General features: G+C 39.1%; 1 protein-coding gene across 2 annotated transcripts in view; it reads left to right on the top strand.

Annotated features, from left to right (window-relative positions):
- Positions 1–5,528: 5,528 nt before the first annotated feature.
- EIF4E (eukaryotic translation initiation factor 4E) overlaps positions 5,529–19,552 on the top strand; it is a 48,376-nt gene continuing 34,352 nt past the window's right edge. Inside the window, exon 1 of one of the 2 annotated variants that reach the window (XM_027116962.1) lies at positions 5,529–5,627. In XM_027116962.1, coding sequence (XP_026972763.1) covers positions 5,610–5,627 — 18 coding nt within the window. In that variant the 5' untranslated portion in view covers positions 5,529–5,609. Of the gene's footprint in view, positions 5,628–9,815; positions 9,834–19,552 lie in introns of those variants that run through there. The other variant, XM_027116963.1, reaches the window with a different exon arrangement.

The following is a 19,552-nucleotide window of genomic DNA, read 5'->3' as shown; positions in this document are numbered from 1 at the left end:
GAATGAGGATTGGTATCTCTCAAACTCTGAACTTAAAATAAGAGTTTAGAGGCAGGTGAATCAAAAATTTCTAATTCACAGGTCTCCAAAGATGCTGTTGGAGTAGAAAGGCACATGGCAAGTCCTGGGGAAGGTAGCCAACCAGACCATTCCTGTAGATTGGTGTTTCCTCCGAGAATCATCACAATCTGAGGACACAGAGAAAATCCAGTCCACAGGGGTAGTTTTCTTTTAGCCAAGCTCATAGAGCGTAAGTAAAACAAACTAAAAATTTAGTGCCAGTTAAGATGGACTCTGAGCAATATAACTAGTCTAGACATTCATGTATCCATATCAGCCCTACATATATACAAATCAATACCAGACGATATGTTCATCATATGGTCGCTTGGTAAACCTGGAACCAAACAAGGAGAATTAGTTCTGGTGTCCTCAAGAAACCATTCCCAATGAGGGCCAAATGGACCAGAGATCCATATTTTTGCACCAGGGCACTCTGTCCCCAGAACAAAACTAGGTGGTCAAATATTGTCATTCTGAATTCCTCTTTTATAGATGGTAAGCAGACCAGCTCCCACCCATTAACATATTTCTTTAGACAAGTTCAATATAAGCACTTACTCATGTATGTAACAATGAAAATCCAATCATGCTTCCCTGAAGTTCCACCCAAATCTCTGAATTTTGGGTGTTTACAATCTTGTGGGTTATTTCTAAAAGCTACTGATCTCATCCCACTACATTTAAATTTTTTTCTAATTTCAATTTTAAAAGGTAAATTACATTTATTTATAGTATCTTATTGTTGACCCAGCATACTCCTTATATGAATTTTTCACATACTCTTTGCAGATTATTTCTCAGTATTTCAGACAATTATCTTTCTTATTAGGCAGTGCAATTACAATCTAGTCAATATTATATAGTGTTAAGAGCCCTGAAGACAGAACTGTGTTCTTGGGAAAGTTATTTAACCTCAGTTTCCTTATCTATCTCAGAATGTTGTTTTGAAGATAAAATGAGGTATTATCAATGCACATAAACTGCTTAACATGATACCTGGTATATAGTAATTTTCCTATTACATTGTTAGTCTTAAGGCTAGAATTCTGTGAAGTTTTAAAAATTTTGGTTTTTCCCAAATATTTGTTGGCATTCTACCTACAAATCATCAAGGACCTAACATTTTGCTAGTGGAGGCAACCAATGATTAATTAAATAATATTTAATATAATACTGGGTTTAGAGCTAGAGTTATAAAGTGGCCTGAAGAAAAATAAAGCAGCGTAAGGAGATAAAGAGTAATGAGCATGGTAATTTAGATAGGGTGGTCAAGGAAGCCTTCCCTCAGGAGATGGCATTGGAACAGAGATCTGAATGAAACAAGGGAAGAAACGAAGTGACTGTCTCAATCGTCGGGTGAATGAGTGCTTGTTCTGGCTTGTTAGCTGCACCCTTTCTGTTCTTAGTCACACTTCTTTATATGGGTAGTGAACTATTTATATATCTATGACTTAGGATGCCAAACAGAACAATCCAGAAAGGAAGTGCCTGGGCTTCCCATGTCCTTTAAATATCCTTCAAATATTACACATTTCCCATTACTAACTTAGTACTTCTTGAATTGTCAGTTTTGTAAATGAACTTAGTATTAGAAGTCCTTCAAAGAGATACAGGCATTTTGGAAGACCCTATCAGAGGAAAGCAGCTCTGGTATGGAAGAAAGAATCTTGGAGTCAAGAGAACTGGGTTTGAATTCCAGCTCACCCATTGGCTGTGTGGACTTGCCTGTGTCCCCTAGTTTACTGAGTCTGTTTCTTTATCTATAAGATGGGGGTGATAATTTTTAATTCACATATTTGTTATAAAGGTCAAATGAATTAATTGATGTGAAAAATATGTGATATGTTATAAGAAATCAATAGTTGACTCTGAAAGCTTGGAATATCCTTAAAGATAATGGGCGGGGTTGGTTCTCTGCACAGAAGAATTCTTAAGCATATTACACTATACAAAAAGTAGAAATAATAAATTTATGTTAATATAATATTACATCATGGTAATTATAGTTACATTGAGTGCTTACTATATTCTAAGAACTATTCTAAATAAGTTACATGGATTAACTCATTTCTCACACTAACCATGCAAGATATGTACTGTTATTGTGCCTGTCTAACTGATGACAAAATGAAGCACAAAGAGACTAAATAATCTGCATGTGGTCACAGTAAAGGGGAGAATTGGGATTATGAACCAAGAAAATTTGACATTGGAGCTCATGCTCTCACATACTAAACTATATAATTGTAATTTAAAGGATTATTTATCCTGTTTGAAGCCATCATTTTAGGTCTTTCCTAAAGTAACATCACTGTAGAAAGTGACAATAACAATTTAAAAAATAGAGTATAAAGTATAACCAAGTTTAAAAAGAGAGTGAAAAAGGTTTTAAAAAAAGTGTTAACTAGAGGTTGGTTTAGATTATATCTAAAGTTAATACCCAAAATGAAAATATTAAGGATCATTTACTTTATTATGCGATTTCAGTCTCAAAACCTATTCATTTTAAGAAAAAACAGTTGCTTAGTACTAATCCAAGTCTAAGGAAGGCAACTAATTTAAACAGAATGTCTAAAATTCCAAGGCCTGTTTTTTTTTTTAAATCCTAGACAGTGTAGTAGTAATATTTTTATAGCAGATGTGATCAGTTTGAACCACAGTTGAACAATGCCCAGCAAAACAATGATTTTGATTATCTAGAAAACCTAAATAAAATTCCAATGACAAAATACATGATAAAAATGATGTGCTGTTTTTATTATGATGTGTTCTATTAAATTATTTAAAGTCTCTTTACCATGAGTTAGATCTATAAAGACTAGTGATATACCAGCTTCAGGATTATATTAGGTAGAGAAAAGATCATGACTATTTACAGATGCTAAATGATAACCAATCATTCCAGGCATTTATTTATTTATTTATTTTCCAGGATTTTAAATAATAGTTACCATGATACTATGCTGGGCCATTAATTATGTATTAACTAGATAACTCCAACAAGTAGAATAGTGTTTCAATACCATATCCCATTTCAAATATCTTTTTTATTACTCTTCCTTTAAGTACAAGCACAAATATGGTAGTAATGTAACAAATGTACTTTTTTGTGCATTAATAGATTAATAAAGAATAAAATATTTCGCCCATGAGCCATGGCCGCTGAGCCTGCGCGTCCAGAGCCTGTGCTCCACTACGGGAGAGGCTACAGCAGTCAGAGGCCTGCGTACCGCAAAAAAAAAAAAAAAAAAAAAAAGAATAAAATATTTCAGATTGGCAAAAGCAAAACAACCATATACACACATAGATAAAAACCTAATCACCAAGTCTTTGACATGGTAGAGTCTAATGGTAACATTAGGAAAAGACACATGAATGTGTCATAAAACACATGCAACAAAGCTCATAGAAAATGGAGAGAAATTAAGCTCCAAAGAGGAGTATATATATATATACTTCTACTATACATGTATAGTAGAAGTACTAGGATGATTGACAAAAGTGAGGTGTGTTTTGATCAAGAGAAAAGTTAAAATAATGGAAGCTATTATTAAAAGGAAGTTTTAAGAACATCACTGGTATTCAGTCCCACTGAAATCTCTTTAAATCTCTTTTGTTCTATTATCTAGCAGCATTGGGAAAATAATACATATATACTATCTCTTCAAAGAAGATAACAGGATACTACTTTTAAACAACAGAAAGTATCACTGAGGTCGACTATAATTACTTTGGATAGGTTAACTAAGAGTAGATAGTCTAAATAGAAACTCATTTATCCATTTATTTTATGTTTTCAGAATTCTTTCTACTTTAAACCTACTAGAGCTAAGTTGGTCAAAAGTTTTTATTAATCGTGTCTGACATCCAGGTAAACCAAAGCCTATGATCAGGCAATGGTTTTGAGTTATTACAGCCTCAATTATGTGTTAGCCAACTCAAGCGACCATTATGTAGTCAGTAATAGGTATGACACAGCTCTGGACATCAGCAACACTGTAAGCAGGCAGGCACAGGCAACCTGCTTATACTGATTTTTCTGGTGTTAACATTCTTAAGCAGCATGGAAAACAGTAATCGTATGTCTTCCTCATTAAAACCTTACAGTAGCACTCTACTAGATTTCTTTACCTCTGTTTTTTGTATTAATAACCATGCAGAATAACACTGTCTTGAGAAATGACAGCACAGCATCTTACAGGGAAAGGAAATATAGGATGCCACTGTAGGGATAAATTTCTAATTACCAGTGATTATTGTGAATATAACACTATTTTCCTGAACATTAAAGTCTCCATGGAGGGTAGGTACAGTTCAAAAAAAAAAATTGTCTTGAAACTTTAAAATTGCATTGGTGTACATGATAATGTAAGAAAGCACAAAAGAAAAAAATTAAACATTGTTTAAAAAAAAAAAACGGGAAGCCGCTGATCCTTAGGAAGGCACGAGGTTGACTATTCTGAAGCATTTAGGGAGTCCGATTCATTTTCAAAGCTGGTTACAATCATTAGCATAGCACACCCTTGTGAGGGAAGTGTATTATCATCTGTGGTTCATAAATGAAAAAGCTAGGGCACTGAATGATTAAGTCACTCGCCCAAGGAGAATGAGTCAACGTCGAGTCATAGTTGACCCGGCCTAACGACTCCTGACGGTCAATCCAGGGCTTAGTCAGCGGGGGCCGGAGTGGCTTCCCTGGCTGGCACCCGGACTTGGGCTAGTTCCGATCACGTTAAAGCAGAACAGTGGAAGCGAGAGGACCCAACTTGCAAATGATTTTTACTTCCACGCAAGCCTTAGCCTTGAGGTCTTAATCTCAGGAGTTGGAACAGGAAACGCTGTCGGGTGCACTCCCCCTCCCCCAACCTGTGGCAAGTGGGTACTGTGGGCAGCCCCGCCACCCCTTTTGGCAGTGATGGCCATGAGTGACCACCAGCGTTAGCGGAGCCGGGGGACCGGGGAGGGTTGCCTGCTTAAACGATTCTCCATCGCCGCCTCTTTTTGAAACTAAGAGAAAATGGTGTGCAGTCAAAAGAAAATTAAATGAACACACAGGCAACTTGTTCTAGGACCTCAACTAAGCAAACGAAGCCTTATTGTGCGTGCTGAACCTACGGTTCCCAACCTTTCGGGAAAGATGGGAGGACAGGGCGACAAAGGGTACAGCAGGCATGCCTGGCAGTAAGTGCGACAGCAGCTATCCAGGCGGAAGAGCAGAGGACTGAAAACCACCCTCCAGCACGCGTGTGTCCGCCGCGCCGAGAACCGCGCACGGTACCCATCGACCACGTGACCAGTCCTTTTTTTTTTTAAACTTCTTTGCCTAAAAGAAAAAAAAAAACGAAAACGAGAGAGAAAGACAGGAGAAAGACTCCACTTCCCAGAAGCCTCTCGTTAAACACGCCGCCGCAGTCTTGCGCAGGCGCCGCCAGGGCCAAACGGACACGTCCGTCACGTGAACAGAAGCCGGCCAATGCGGTTTGAATCTCATTTTTTTCCTCTCACCCCCCCCTTCAGGAGCGGTTGTGCGATCAGATCGATCTAAGATGGCGACTGTGGAACCGGTGAGTATTGCTTTTGGCCCCCACCCCCACAGGCCCGCACGCTCCATCTCCCTTCGGACTCGGGGACCCCGCGGGACCGCGTTCCCGGTGCGCACGCTACCCCTTGCCGCCCCCTCCCCCTCTTCGTGGGCCTGACCTCCCCGCGGACAACTGGGGGCGCCCCGGAGGTTGGCCGCGACGGCGTGTAGAGCCCACGTTCTGGTGGGGGCCCGAGAGCTCGCGGAGAGGTGTGGGGGAGGGGCGGCGCCTCAGGCGGAGCCGCGAGGGGGTTCGAGGGTGGAGGGCGACCTGGGCCCTGGGCTAGGTGTGTGGGAATTGTGTCTTCGGGATAGGAGGGCGCTGGGTCGTCTCCGAGCTGGCGCCCGGATCCGCAGGGAGGGTGGGCGGCGAACCGGCCTGGAATGAGATGGAGGGAGCCTTGGGGCAGCCTTTCCGTGTCTCCCTCCCTCGCTTTAGCCCAGGGGCTCGGGTGCGGAGCGCGCGCCGGAACTCCTTAGACTGGTGGGCCAGGGAGCCGGTGGGCGCGCGTTGCCCTAGGGTGAGTTGGGCGGGAGTGGTGCCGCGGGAGTGGTGCCGCGGCGTGCGCGGAGAAGCTTCGACCTCGCCTAGGGGAGCCGAGAGCGGCCAGCGCATGTTACGCCGGCGCGTCCAAGAGTCGCCGGGGTGGGCTGCAGGGGAGGCGAGAAGGGTTTGGAGTGGGAAGGAGAACCCCGTGTCACAGGGTAAAGCTCTGCGAGTAGGATGAAGGGTGGTGGTGGTGGTTAGCCGGGGGATCACATTGTCCTCGCCCCTCCATGCTGGAGGCTGGGCTGTCATGGAGGAGGGGGAAGGGGGAGGAGCGAGGCCTACGGATAGCTGCTGCTGGTCTGGTTGCCGGCCGGACCTGCTGCATTTCACACGCGCCCGTCTCCCATTCATTCATCGTTTCCGCGCAGTGCTCACGCCTCAGAGAATGCGAGTGGGTGTAGATCCGTCTGTTCTTCCGAGTCTGTCTTTTTCGTCTGGAAGGTTCCTCAGGCACAGATTATTGGAAATAGGAACTTAACTTTTAAAGTTACTTTTCCATTTGATTTTCTCTTTATCCGTTCTACTGGTTTCTCTCCCAGTTTGGGCACCATCTTAAACTTCTTTCAAGCAAGCTGATCCCAGAGCACCAAGTTGATTGATAACCGTCCAAAGGAGGGAGTATCTTTGTCATAGTTTGGGTTTGCCGGCAGTGGCTCACTGAAACTTCTAGGTCTGTGTTGCCGTTTCAGGAATGTTGCATCTAAGTGATATTTTAGAGGCATAATACATTAACCAGAAAACCTTTGATACCCTGGAACCAGTTCTGGACCTTGGTTGCCGGATATTTTCATATATCTTTAATGGTAGTTTGTGATTTTGATAATGGCTTCCCAATTTGCTTTGACTTTTTAAAGACTTTTATAACTATTAAAAAATTAGTTATGAAAAGGTCTATAGAATACAAAAATGCTTATTTTTCATTACATTGACTTAAACACTATCCTTACCTTGTTGCCAGAACTTAAGGCACATTTCCTGCTTGGTTACTTATTCTTTTATTGGTACCAGTGTTTATTTACATTCCTGGAAATTAGGTTGACTACAGAACTTTATTAAGTTGCTGATACAGTTAAATGATTTTTAGAACATTAATGTTAAATAGATAAAAGATAAATATGTAAAACTTGAACTTAAAACCCTTTTATGGGCTCTGATACTACTTCTGACTGGATCAACTCCTACCGACCGTACCAGCGTCAGTAAAAGCATTACAGCTGGTAATAAGGGCAAGGCTAAAACCTCTAAACAATAAAACAATGTAGTCTGTGAAGTTTCAGTAACATTTAGGGCCTTTGGGTTTTGCAGGCTATGCTGTTTTGTTTCGACAACATGGAACAAAACTAAAAAGTGTTGAAGGACTGTTTTGAGTCAGTAAATATTTATAGCTCCTGATACATTTAGGACCTTGTACCAAGTGTTCTTTAGGATACAGAGTTATACAAAATGTGATTCTATACCTTGTTCAGTGTAAATTTTAGGAACTTAATTTCCAGTGATCTGGTCAATGATGCAGTATAGCATTCCTTCTAGTGCTGACCCCAGGGAGATTTCAATGCTGCATTTAAATTTGGGGAGTAGGGAACGTAAAAACTTAGTGTGTGAAAGTCAAAAGCCAGATTGAAGCTATAATAGAGTGAGGATGCATGTAAAATAATCTTGTGTTTATTTTTAGTGAAAAATGCAAGTTTAAAGTACTTTTAATGCACCTTTGTCCACAGGTTAGTCATTTAGAATTCTTTTTGACAATTTTAAATAGTGGTATATATATATTTTTTAAGCAGCTGATTAGTATTTGCTGCAATTGAGGTATCCATGTAAAAGCCTACAAAAAGCATATTTGTTCATTGCTATTTCAGCTAGCTTGTGAGTTTCCTTATTTTTTGCTGAGCATAATCAGAAGCACCTAGAGTCATGGGTTTTTTCTGCTTGTCCCACCTTTGAAGGCATTCAGGGAATTTTTATTTATGGAAATTAAGTAAAATATCAGTCATTTTCAGTTTGATATTGTGCGCTTCTCAAGTGTGTGTGTATAAGATCATTTAGATTAAGAAATGGCTTACATGGAATCTAAAAAAATTATACAAGTGAACTTATTTACAAAACAGGAATAGATTCACAGACATAGAAAACAAATTTATGGTTACCAAAGGGGAAAGGGAGGAGGAAGGGATAAATTAGGAGTTTGGGATTAACAGATACACACTGTATAAAATAGATAAACAACAGGGACCTACTATAGAGCACAGGGAGCTATATTAAGTATCTTATAATAACCTATAATGGAAAAGAATCTGAAAAAATATATATGTACATATATACACACGTGTGTGTGTGTGTATATATATATATATATAACTGAATTACTTTGCTAATACACCTGAAACTAACACAACATTGTAAATCAACTATACTTCCAAAAAAAACAAAAAACCCCACAACAAAATACACACAGACACATAAAAGAAGTGGCTTACAAATATTAAACTTGTTGACGAGCTTGATAGGTATATTAAAGGCAGCATTTTACCTCTTAACAGGTAATATGGCAAAGTTTTGAACATTGGGATAAACAATACTCTCCTATTCTGTTGGCATTTAAATTGTGGTTAGGTCAAAATTAGACTTTGTGGGTAGATCAAAGTTAGACTTAATACCAGTTGGCGAAGGTGGCAGGCCATCTTACCTCCAGTGGGTCGTGGGTTTTGGCAGCTTTTATCTTCATTCTTCATTCTTCATTATTGGGGTTTTATTGACTTGTAGTTCTTTTAAAGGTAAGAGATTTTGGTTTATTTAGTTAAACTGAAGGTATATAATTTTACTTGTTTTTACATTGTATCTCTTGAATTTTTTAAACTGTACATTAGTTTCATAAATGGAATCAACTTGGACAATCAGCTGATCTAATGTTTCCTTTTTTTATCCTTTAGAAACACGTTTTGTATTGCAAAGAGTTTATTAAAAGTAAATAAGTCTTAAATACGTGTTGACAAATATGTTGTTATATAATGCCATGTATTTTTGCTAACCAAAGACTATTGATTAACAAGCAGACCTTGCAAATTAATATGCATATTTTTGCTTTAAGAAAGAACCCAGGGGCTTCCCCGGTGGTGCAGTGGTTGAGAGTCCGCCTGCCGATGCAGGGGACGCAGGTTCGTGCCCCGGTCTGGGAGGATCCCACATGCCACGGAGCGGCTGGGCCCGTGAGCCATGGCCGGTGGGCCTGAGCTTCCAGAGCCTGTGCTCCGCAGCGGGAGAGGCCACAAAAGTGAGAGGCCCACGTAGTGCAAAAAAAAAAGAAAGAACCCAGTATATCAAAGTTCATTCATAAACCAAACAAATTTAGTTCTGGTGTTTATATTTTAGATTTCACTTTGTTTTTTACTCTGAATTAAAATTATGCCTAATTATTTGACTTAGAGAAGTCCAGTTTAGAAATAGACATAGTTTTACACACCAAAGTTGCAGAGAATAAAATGTTTAATGAATTATGTAACCTTAATCCAATTTGGACAGAAAATTCTATGCAAAATTTTTTTTAAAGTATTCTATTTAATTTATATAAGGTTAAGAATATAGGAGAAGTACCAGCAGTCCTGGATGTAACAAGCAACCTGTGAAGTACTTGTTCTAGCAATGGTAATTTCTTCTATTACTTCTCTGCTACTATTAGAAACTTCCTTGCTCCTCTGGTACCTCTGAGTTGCTCCATTTTTGTCATAGAGAGTTTTTTGAGAAGTGGAAACGAGCCAGAATTATAGTCTAATTTTAATATCTGTGTGACCTTGAAGATGGAAATTTCTAAGTCTGGCTGAAAAATGGGAATAAGATATAGTGATTTTGATTTTCAAATGCACTATTCAGGGATGAAAATTTATCAGTTATGAAGAACTAGATAGAGGACTTCCCTGGTGGCGCAGTGGTTAAGAATCCGCCTGCCAATGCAGGGGACATGGGTTCGAGCCCTGGTCTGGAAAGATTCCACATGCCGCGGAGGAACTAAGCCTGTGCGCCACAACTGCTGAGCCTGCACTCTAGAGCCTGTGAGCCACAACTACTGAAGCCCACATGCCACGACTACTGAAGCCCGCGTGCCACGACTACTGAAGGCCGTGCACCTAGAGACCATGCTCTGCAACAAGAGAAGCCGCCTCAATGAGAAGCCAGTGCACCACAATGAAGAGTAGCCCCGCTCACAGCAGTGAAGACCCAACACAGCCAAAAATAAATAAATTTATTTTTAAAAAAAGAACTAGATAAAGTTAATATTCCATAGGTGTGCTGCATGTAGGTGTATCCATGCAAAGTTGTACTCACTTTTTCCTCTCTTTGCTAGGAGATTTACATAGCTGACTTTATCATTTCTTTGCCATTATTAAGAAATACAAGGCTTATGACCCATAACCCACAGATAGTCTTCCTGCTCCTTACTGTAAAAATCACTAGTGTTTCTTTAAAAGTTCCTGTACATGCCTGGAGAAAAAAGAAAGGATGGCTTTTGTCTCTTAAGTACTAAGTAGTCCCTTCTAGAACCTGAGAATGTGGTCAGAAAAATAAGATTGTTTTTCCCAGTTGGAACTTTTGATACATCTTCCATAGAAACAATAGGAAGCTGTAGTTTTGGCTTACTGTGTTCAGTAAGTTTCTACGGAATTATGACAAATTAGGACCCAGCATTGAATTTCCAGGGCTATAGATTTAGAGTTCTAAGCAACTGAATAAAAATGATATTTTAAACACAATCTGTAACAGTGATTTTTAATGTAGGTGATTTTTATATCTTAATAATAGCTAACACAAAGCACTTACTGTATGTCAGGCACCTTACTAAGTGCTTTACATATATTTATTCATTTAATTTTTAACAGCAAATCGATGAGGTAGGTATTATTCTTATTTCACAGTTGAGGAAACCAAGGCACGGAGAGATTAAGTAACTTTGTGTGACTAACTTGCCCAAGATCACAGAGCTAATAAGTGGTGGGGTGGAGTTCAAACTAAAGCAGCCATGTTCCAGAGTGTGTGTTCTTAACCATGACACTGTCTTTCCCATAGGCATTTAACGTGTGTTCCTTGTGTGACTTGGAAAGATTAATTTGATAAACTTAATAGATACTTTGCTACAGTTCTAAAAGTATGTGGACATTTATTTTTAGTTTCTGTTGTACTACAGTGTTGGCTAACTGATATCCAAAGTATAGAATCTTAAGAAAATATCACCAAGAAGAAAATATCACCTTGGTGTCTAAATGTGAGGACTAAACAAGTAGTTATACTGGCCATACTGGTCCAGAACTTTGTGCGTTGATTTCTAAAGAAAGTGAATGGTCACTCTTCTTCTCCCCCTTTACATTTGGTTTCTGGACCTGTCAATTCATACGTTTTGCCAGTTAAAATATTTTGCTAGTGAAAACAGTGTAGTGAAATTGAAAAAAAATTTGCAAACGTGGAATTTACTCTCATCTACCTTTGTACTTTTAGTAATTTTGGTGAAAGGTCTGGCAAAGAGTCAAGCAGTTTTGAAAAAGTTTCAGTTGTAGTATGTTGCTAGTCTTAAAAGCTAAATTATTTGGGGAATGTAGAAGTAATAAGACCATAAGATTTCTCTGAAACTCATGTCTTTGCAGTAATCTTTACTTTTATTTATTTTTATAAATTTATTTATTTTTGGCTGCATTGGGTCTTCGTTGCTGCGCGCAGTTTTTCTCTAGTTGCAGCGAGTGGGGCTACTCTTCCTTGTGGTGTGCAGACTTCTCATTGCGGTGGCTTCTCTTGCAGAGCACAGGCTCTAGGTGCGCAGGCTCAGTAGTCGTGGCTCGCGGGCTCTAGAACGCAGGTTCAGTAGTTGTGGCGCATAAGCTAAGTTGCTCTGCGTGTGGGATCTTCCAGGACCAGGGCTTGAACCTGTGTCCCCTGCATTGGCAGGCGGATTCTTAACCACTGCACCACCAGGGAAGCCCTGCAGTAATCTTTAAAGCTAAAATGTCTTCAGTTACATATTTTAAATGTGTTCATACAAAATGCTATACAGAAATTAGAAATTACAGAAATTTTTCTGTGCTCTGCTTATTACAGTGACAGTCAATAAGTTTTAGTATTTATGTGAACTGATATTAGTATTGCTATAAAAAATTCGGGGTTTTACATGGGTCATCTTAGGGCAACAGCTTATGTAACCACAGTCTAATAACATAAAGTATTAACTAAGGTCAATATTTTAATAGAAAGATAAAATATCGTAATTTTTTGTAAATCTTAATATTGTGGGATAAATACTTTTTATAGGTGAGAAATTCATATTTCAAGTGATTTTTTTTTGATTTAAAGCTTTTTAAAATTAAATTAAAAAGTTTCTACCAAGGTCACATAGTTTCTAAGTGAGAGAGGTAGAACTCCAACCCAGGTCCTATCTTCAAGCTTTATTACTATACTTAAAAAAAAAAACTAAAATTCAACCAAAACTAAAATGTCCAACTCTTTGCCTTCAGCAAAACTCTTACCTTATGGATAAAATTGATGCATAGGTCATCATTATACACAAATAAACATAAAATCATATCTGAAAGGATGTATCAGATGGTTTATGGGTGGTGGCATGATGAGATTAGGAGCGATACATTTTATTTTTTCTTTTAAACTGGTGTGACGTATTTTAAAATAATATTTAGTAAAATCTCTTTTGGGTTTTGGTTTATAGATAATGGTATTTTAGCTTTTTTTAATAGCTTTTTTCTTGAAGATGAGTAATAAATGCTCATGTTCCAAAATTCAGATGGATCCTTTTAGCTGTAAACAGCTGGAGCCTGTGACCTCATTTTCAGAATAATGTTTTTAAATTAAATAAAATACATAGGATTACAAAGGAAACTAATTATATTGAAGTTGAAGTACAGTAAGGATTAAGTGAGTTAACATGAAACATTAAGGGTGCTGCCTGGCACAGGCAAAGTCCTGTCTTACTGGTGTGAAAAACCTATCTCCTGTCTATTTTCTCCAGTCACCTAGTTCTCCTCTCCAGAGCATCCAGTATTAACCAGTTTTTTTGAGGATTCTTCTTAAAAAAGGCTGTCCAAGAGAACTTTCTGTGATGATAGAAGTGTTCTATATTTGTGCTGACCAATACGGTAGCCACTAGCGGCACTATTGAGCACTTGAAATAAGACTAATCCAACCCAGGAGATGAATTTTAAACTTGTATTAATTGTATTTTTTAATTAATTGAAATTTAATTCCATATGTAGCTAGGGGATACCAAATTGGACAATGTGGCTGTAGAATCTAGACATATCCTGCTGTATACAAACACATGTTGTATTATAACTTTGTAAGGTACAACTGAATATGACAAAGACCAGTTTGGTTGGGCAAGTTATTTTTTAATTTTATTCTAGAAAATGTTTCTCTGTATTTTAGTTTTTAATTTTTTTCTCTCTGTATTTTAAACTTCCAAAGATAATTATTTGCTTTTGTATGGACAATTAAAATTGTCCTAAAATTACAATTGTCCTATGACCTTGTTTTGCTGTTTAAGAAAATGTGTGGGTGAGTAGCCCATTGTATGCATTGTCCACAACTCAAATTTTGTACAAAAGAGTATACAGTGAAATCTTCTCAAGCTGATCCCATCCAGGTGGATCACTTCTAGGGGCAACCACCATGGTCAGTTCATATCTTTCTGTAGAGATTTGTGTTCATTTGGCCCCCCATCCATGGATTTCCGTCTGAGGATTCAACCAGCTGTGGATCAAATTTTGGAGAGCTGTCTGTACTATACCATGTTATATAAGGGACTTGAACATCTATAGATTTTGGTATCTGAGAGGATCCTAGAATCAGTCCCCCACAGATGTCGAGGGACAACTATATATACAAGCAAATATGATTTGCAGTTGACTCTTGAACAACTTGGGTTTGAACTGCATGGCTCCACTTATACATACACGGATATTTTTCACTTAATACGTACTAAAGTACTATGTGATCTGCGGTTGTTTGAATCTGCAAATGTGGGACCTTGGATGAGGAGGGCTGGCTGTAAAGTTATGTGTGGATTTAAGACTGTGTAGAGGGTCAGTGCTCCTAACCCCTACGTTGTTCATGGGTCAGCTGTATATTCTTTCAAAAAAATAAATGGTAGCCAACTCTGTACACTATTCTGGCACATTGTGTTTTTCAGTTAGTAATATATTTTTTAGAGCATTACATGTAAACACAAAGCTTTCACTTTTTTTCTGATGGTATGTATTACATGGTTTGGTCTTAAAACTTTTTTTTTTTTTAATTTTTTTTTTTTTTTTTTTTTTTTTTTTGGCGGTACGCGGGCCTCTCACTGTGGCCTCTCCCGTTGTGGAGCACAGGCTCCGGACGCGCAGGCTCAGCGGCCATGGCTTACGGGCCCAGCCGCTCCGCGGCATGTGGGATCTTCCCGGACCGGGGCACGAACCTGTGTCCCCTGCATCGGCAGGCAGACTCTCAACCACTGCGCCACCAGGGAAGCCCTTAAAACATTTTTATTTCTATACTGATGAACATTTGCTAGGGTTCAATTAAGGCATATAAGTATATTCGAGTTTATAATCCTGTATAGATTGTAAAAGGGAATGTGATCGTTAATTTGGGGATAAATTATAGTACCGTTTGTGTTTATTGGTGTGGCTATGTGATCCATACCAGGTGAGCCAAGGACTAGGTGATAAATTGAACAATTAGAAAGATTGGTAACTACTATTATTATTTGAGAAAGGCAATAGAAAATTTACAGGTATGGAAGATTGTTAGCTATGCCCCCTAAAGAATCATACTTCCCTGTATCCATAACTTTGAGTAGTCTACAGCCCCCCCATCCCCACTGGGCTTAGCCATGTAACTTGCTTTGGAACCATTTGCTATTCCAGTACTGTGATGAATAACCCTTTACCTGTGTCATTCTACACATGGGGTAGTATATCTGTAAGGTGAATGTTTTGGCAACAAATTGAAAATTAAAAAACTACTGGTCAAATAAAACACTTCTGTGACTCTTGTTGTCCATCATGCTACAATTGTTTTTTGTTGATGTTGTTAGAGATCCTCTCTTTTCTAATAGCAAGATGCTTTTATGTAGAAAAAATGTGAAATACATTTGTACGTAAGTTTTAGAGTAATAACCTGAAGACCCATGTACCCATCACATAAGACAACATCAGTACCTCAATTTTTTTTTCTTAATTTTTATTTATTTTTGGCTGTGTTGGGTCTTTGTTGCTGTGCACGGGCTTTCTCTAGTTGCGGGGAGCAGGGGCTACTCTTTGTTGCAGTGCATGGGCTTCTCATTGCGGTGGCTTCTCTTGTTGCGGAGCATGGGCTCTAGAGTGCAGGCTCAGTAGTTGTGGCTCACGGGCTTAGTTGCTCTGCGGCATGTGGGATCTTCCCGGACCAGGGCTCGATCCCGTATCCCCTGCGTTGGCAGGCAGATTCTTAACCACTGCGCCACCAGGGAAGCCCCAGGACCTCAATCTTACACTCTGATCACATTTTCATTTCTTTGCCTCCTTACCTACTCACTGTTCTGACTTTCATGTTAGTCATTCCCTTGAATTTTTTTTTTTTTACAGTATAATTATCTTTAGAGTTTAATCTCCAGTGTGTATATCTTTCAGCTAAGTATTTTAGTTTTGAAAAACTAAAAACTTAGATGATGTGTAGGGAAAGCACGGTATTGCTACTGTTACAGGTAGGTTCCTAAGATAAGCTAAACACCATTTCTGGGTTATAGTTTGGCTTCAGCTTCCTGGAATTTTTACTAGAGCCCATCTTGGGAAAACGAGTGGGCAAGATCATGAACATGTTCTGGGAAACAAAGGACTCTACAGTTATCTGCTGGGGCTGTGGTATGGGCCAGGCAGAGCCTTCAGTTAGGAGAGTGGTCTCTTCGAGTGAGCTGCTCTGTATCTTGTTTAAGAATAGGTTAATTCTGGTGTGAAATTCTGAGCTGTTCCAGGGAGCAGGGCACAGAAGAGGAAAAAGGAGCTTTGTTAACTATATATACATATATATATATATATATATATTTTATTTATTTATTTTTTTTGTTTTTTTTTTTTTGCGGTACATGGGCCTCTCACTGTTGTGGCTTCTCCCGTTGCGGAGCACAGGCTCCGGACGCGCAGGCTCAGTGGCCACGGCTCACGGGCCCAGCCGCTCCACGGCATGTGGGATCTTCCCGGACCGGGGCACGAACCCACGTCCCCTGCATCGGCAGGCGGACTCTCAACCACTGCGCCACCAGGGAAGTCCATGTTAACATATTTTTAAGCTGAGTTACGGGTACATAAATGTTCAGGCCAGGGACTTCCTTGGTAGTGCAGTAGTTAAGAATCCGCCTGCCAGTGCAGGGGACACAGGTTTGAGCCCTGGTCTGGGAAGATCCCATATGCTGCGGAGCAACTAAGCCTGTGCGCCACAACTACTGAACCTGTGCTCTAGAGCCCCGTGAGCCACAGCTACTGAGGCCCGTGTGCCTAGAGCCCATGCTCCGCAACAAGAGAAGCACCGCAATGAGGAGCCCGTGCACCACAACGAAGACTCAATGCAACCATAGGTAAATAAATTTTTAAAAATAATAAATTTACAATTTAAAAAATACCAAAAAAAAAAATGTCCAGGCCAGACACATGGCGGTCGTTTTTTAATAAAAGGTACAATAGTAAGCCTCTTGGTCATAACAGCACATGAATGTAGCCTGAATCACATTGCTGCAGTCCAGACCGTTGGCTCTCTATATCTGGTGCACACCTGTCTTTTTTGGATCTCTTTTGACTATGTTCCTTATTTGCTCTCATATGACTTCTGTGTTGCACTCCTCTGTTTGCTGTATCTCTTGTTTTCCTCTTATTTGGTTACTTGTTTCACTTTGGTGGATCACATCTTGCAGAACTTTTTTGAGAAAAGGTACATGAGGGTTATTAAAGATTTTTGAGACTATGCCTATTGAACAATATCATATCTGTAGTTTGGCTGGGTGTAGAATTCTTTTCTTCAGAATTTTGAAGTTCCATGGTCATCTTCTCTTGTAACTGTTGATAACTCAGGAATTATTCTGATGACTCTTTTTTTTTTTTTTTAATGTGACCAGTTCCTTCTACTCACCAGAAATTTAGAGTCTTTCCTTGTCCCCATTTCACAATGACATGCTCTAGTATGAGTGTTGTCATCTATTGTGCTGGGTACTTATTGGACTTTAATATAGCAACTCCTATCCATCACTTCTGAGAGATTTATTGGTGATTTTCCTCTCCCGTTTCTCTTTGAAACAGTTATTCAGATATTGAATCTACTGCAGTGGTTCGTTAGTGTCTTCGAGCTCTGATGCACTCTCTCATTTAAATTTTGCTCTCATTTTCCATCTCTTTTTGTTTGGTTTTCTGGGAAATTTATTTTCCAACCTTTTCTGCCTCATAATTTTAATTTCCAGATGTTCTCTCTCTCTGGTCTTCTGAATGTTCATTTTTATAGCTTCCTGTAATTGTGTGCATGCAAAATCTTAACATCCTTTTGAGGATATATATAGGTACATATTTTTAAAGGCATTTTCTATTCCCTGCCTGTCTGTTACCTCCAAATTGCTTCTTTTCTTTTTATTTTTGAACTCATGGCAGCAAGCCTAGGGACTTGGAGTAGGGGGAGGGGATGGAGGGATCTAGTTATTTCCCGAACAACTTTCCCTGGATTCTTTTTAATTTACTCCCTTCCTTCACTCCCAGTTCTGAAAGGTGCTGCCAGGAGACTTTAAGGTGTATATTGATTACTTAGCCCTTTCCATCTACATTCCAGTTCTTTTTTCTCTGCTCTTCCCATGGTTGTGGGCTTTTTTTTTTTTTTTTTTTTTTTTTTGGTAAATTACTATGGTTTTAGTGGGGTTTTGAGAGGGAACAGAATTAGAACCATTTATTTATTGAAACATTTGAGTGTCTATCATGTGCCATGCACTCTTGAGTGATTAACCCACCTCTCTCTTAACCTAAGAGTTACTGGATTACTGAATATAAAAGAAATAAAGAACTAACACTTATTACCACATTTTAAAAGTAACTTTTTGTTGCATTCTAGTGGTAGTTTTTTTAGTTTTTCTTTAGGCAAAAAACGCCAGGAATAATAAACCTAGCAAGTTCTTTGCAGCATTCATATACCCAAATGCCAGAGCCTTCAAGTGCCCAGGAATTATAAACCCTAACAGTTAGTTTGCAGGATTCATAAATAAAAGCGGTACAGCTCTGAGAACTACAGTGGAGGACTTCAATAAGTGAAGAATCACTTAATCACATAATTTGCTTTTGAAAGAGTTAATGTTGGAAAGATGTTAATTTTTCCTGAATTTTATGTGTAAATTCAGTATAAACTGAGTCAAAATGCCAAAATCTTTGCCAGTGGGGTGGGAAGCTACACTTTATTTTTATTCTTTTGAATTTTTAAATTTAATTTATTTTTTTATACAGCAGGTTCTTATTGGGAAGCTACACTTTATGCTGGGGTTCTCAAGCTGGCCTTAGGGCTGCTTTTGTGTGGCCTGCTAGCTAAGATTTTTTTTTTTAATTTATTTTGGTTGCACTGGGTCATGGGCTTCCTCTAGTTGCGCCAGGTGGGGGCTACTCTTCGTTGCGGTGCACACACTTCTCATTGTAGTGGCTTCTCTTGTTTCGGAGCACAGGCTCTAGGCGCGTGGGCTTCAGTCATTGTGGCACGCAGGTTCAGTAGTTGTGGTTCGCGGGCTCTAGAGCGCAGTCTTAGTAGTTGTGGTGCACAGGCTTAGTTGCACCACGGCATTTGGGATCTTCCCGGACCAGGGATCGAACCAGTGTCCCTGCATTGGCAGGTGGATTCTTAACCACTGTGCCACCAGGGATGTCCCAAGAATGGTTTTTATTTCAAAAAGTAAAACAAAACAATGAATAAGTGATAAAAGTTTACCAGCCTAAAATATTTACTCTCTGGCCCTTTAGAGAAAAAGTTTGCAAGTTTATTTGAAAGAATAAACAAATGAGAATTAGCAGTAAATTTTTGGAGGAGAAAAGGGGAATGGAGAATTTGCCCCACATGGAGAAAAAAACATTATTCAACAAAGGTAACTTATAAAAATGTGATATTGGTGCAAGTGGGGACTGACATCTTTGGAACAGACTGAACAGTCCAGGAGTAGAGTCTCTGTATCTTTGGGCTTCAGTATAATTTTGTTACAATAAATTTGGAACATTTAGCTCTGTATGAAGAAAAAATAATCTGCAATCCCAACAACATGTTCTCTGGTTAATATTTTGCTTTACTTGTTTGTGGATTCTTTTTTCTCACCATGTCTCTCTTTGTGTCTATTTCTTTTCCTTTGA

The sequence above is a fragment of the Aethalodelphis obliquidens genome, unplaced genomic scaffold, assembly GCF_003676395.1.
Source record: "Aethalodelphis obliquidens isolate GAN/ISIS:26980383/991018 unplaced genomic scaffold, ASM367639v1 scaffold17, whole genome shotgun sequence".
NCBI lineage: Eukaryota > Metazoa > Chordata > Mammalia > Artiodactyla > Delphinidae > Aethalodelphis > Aethalodelphis obliquidens.
The sequence above is the reverse complement of the archived record's forward strand: the minus strand, read 5'-3'. Positions and strand labels throughout refer to the sequence as shown.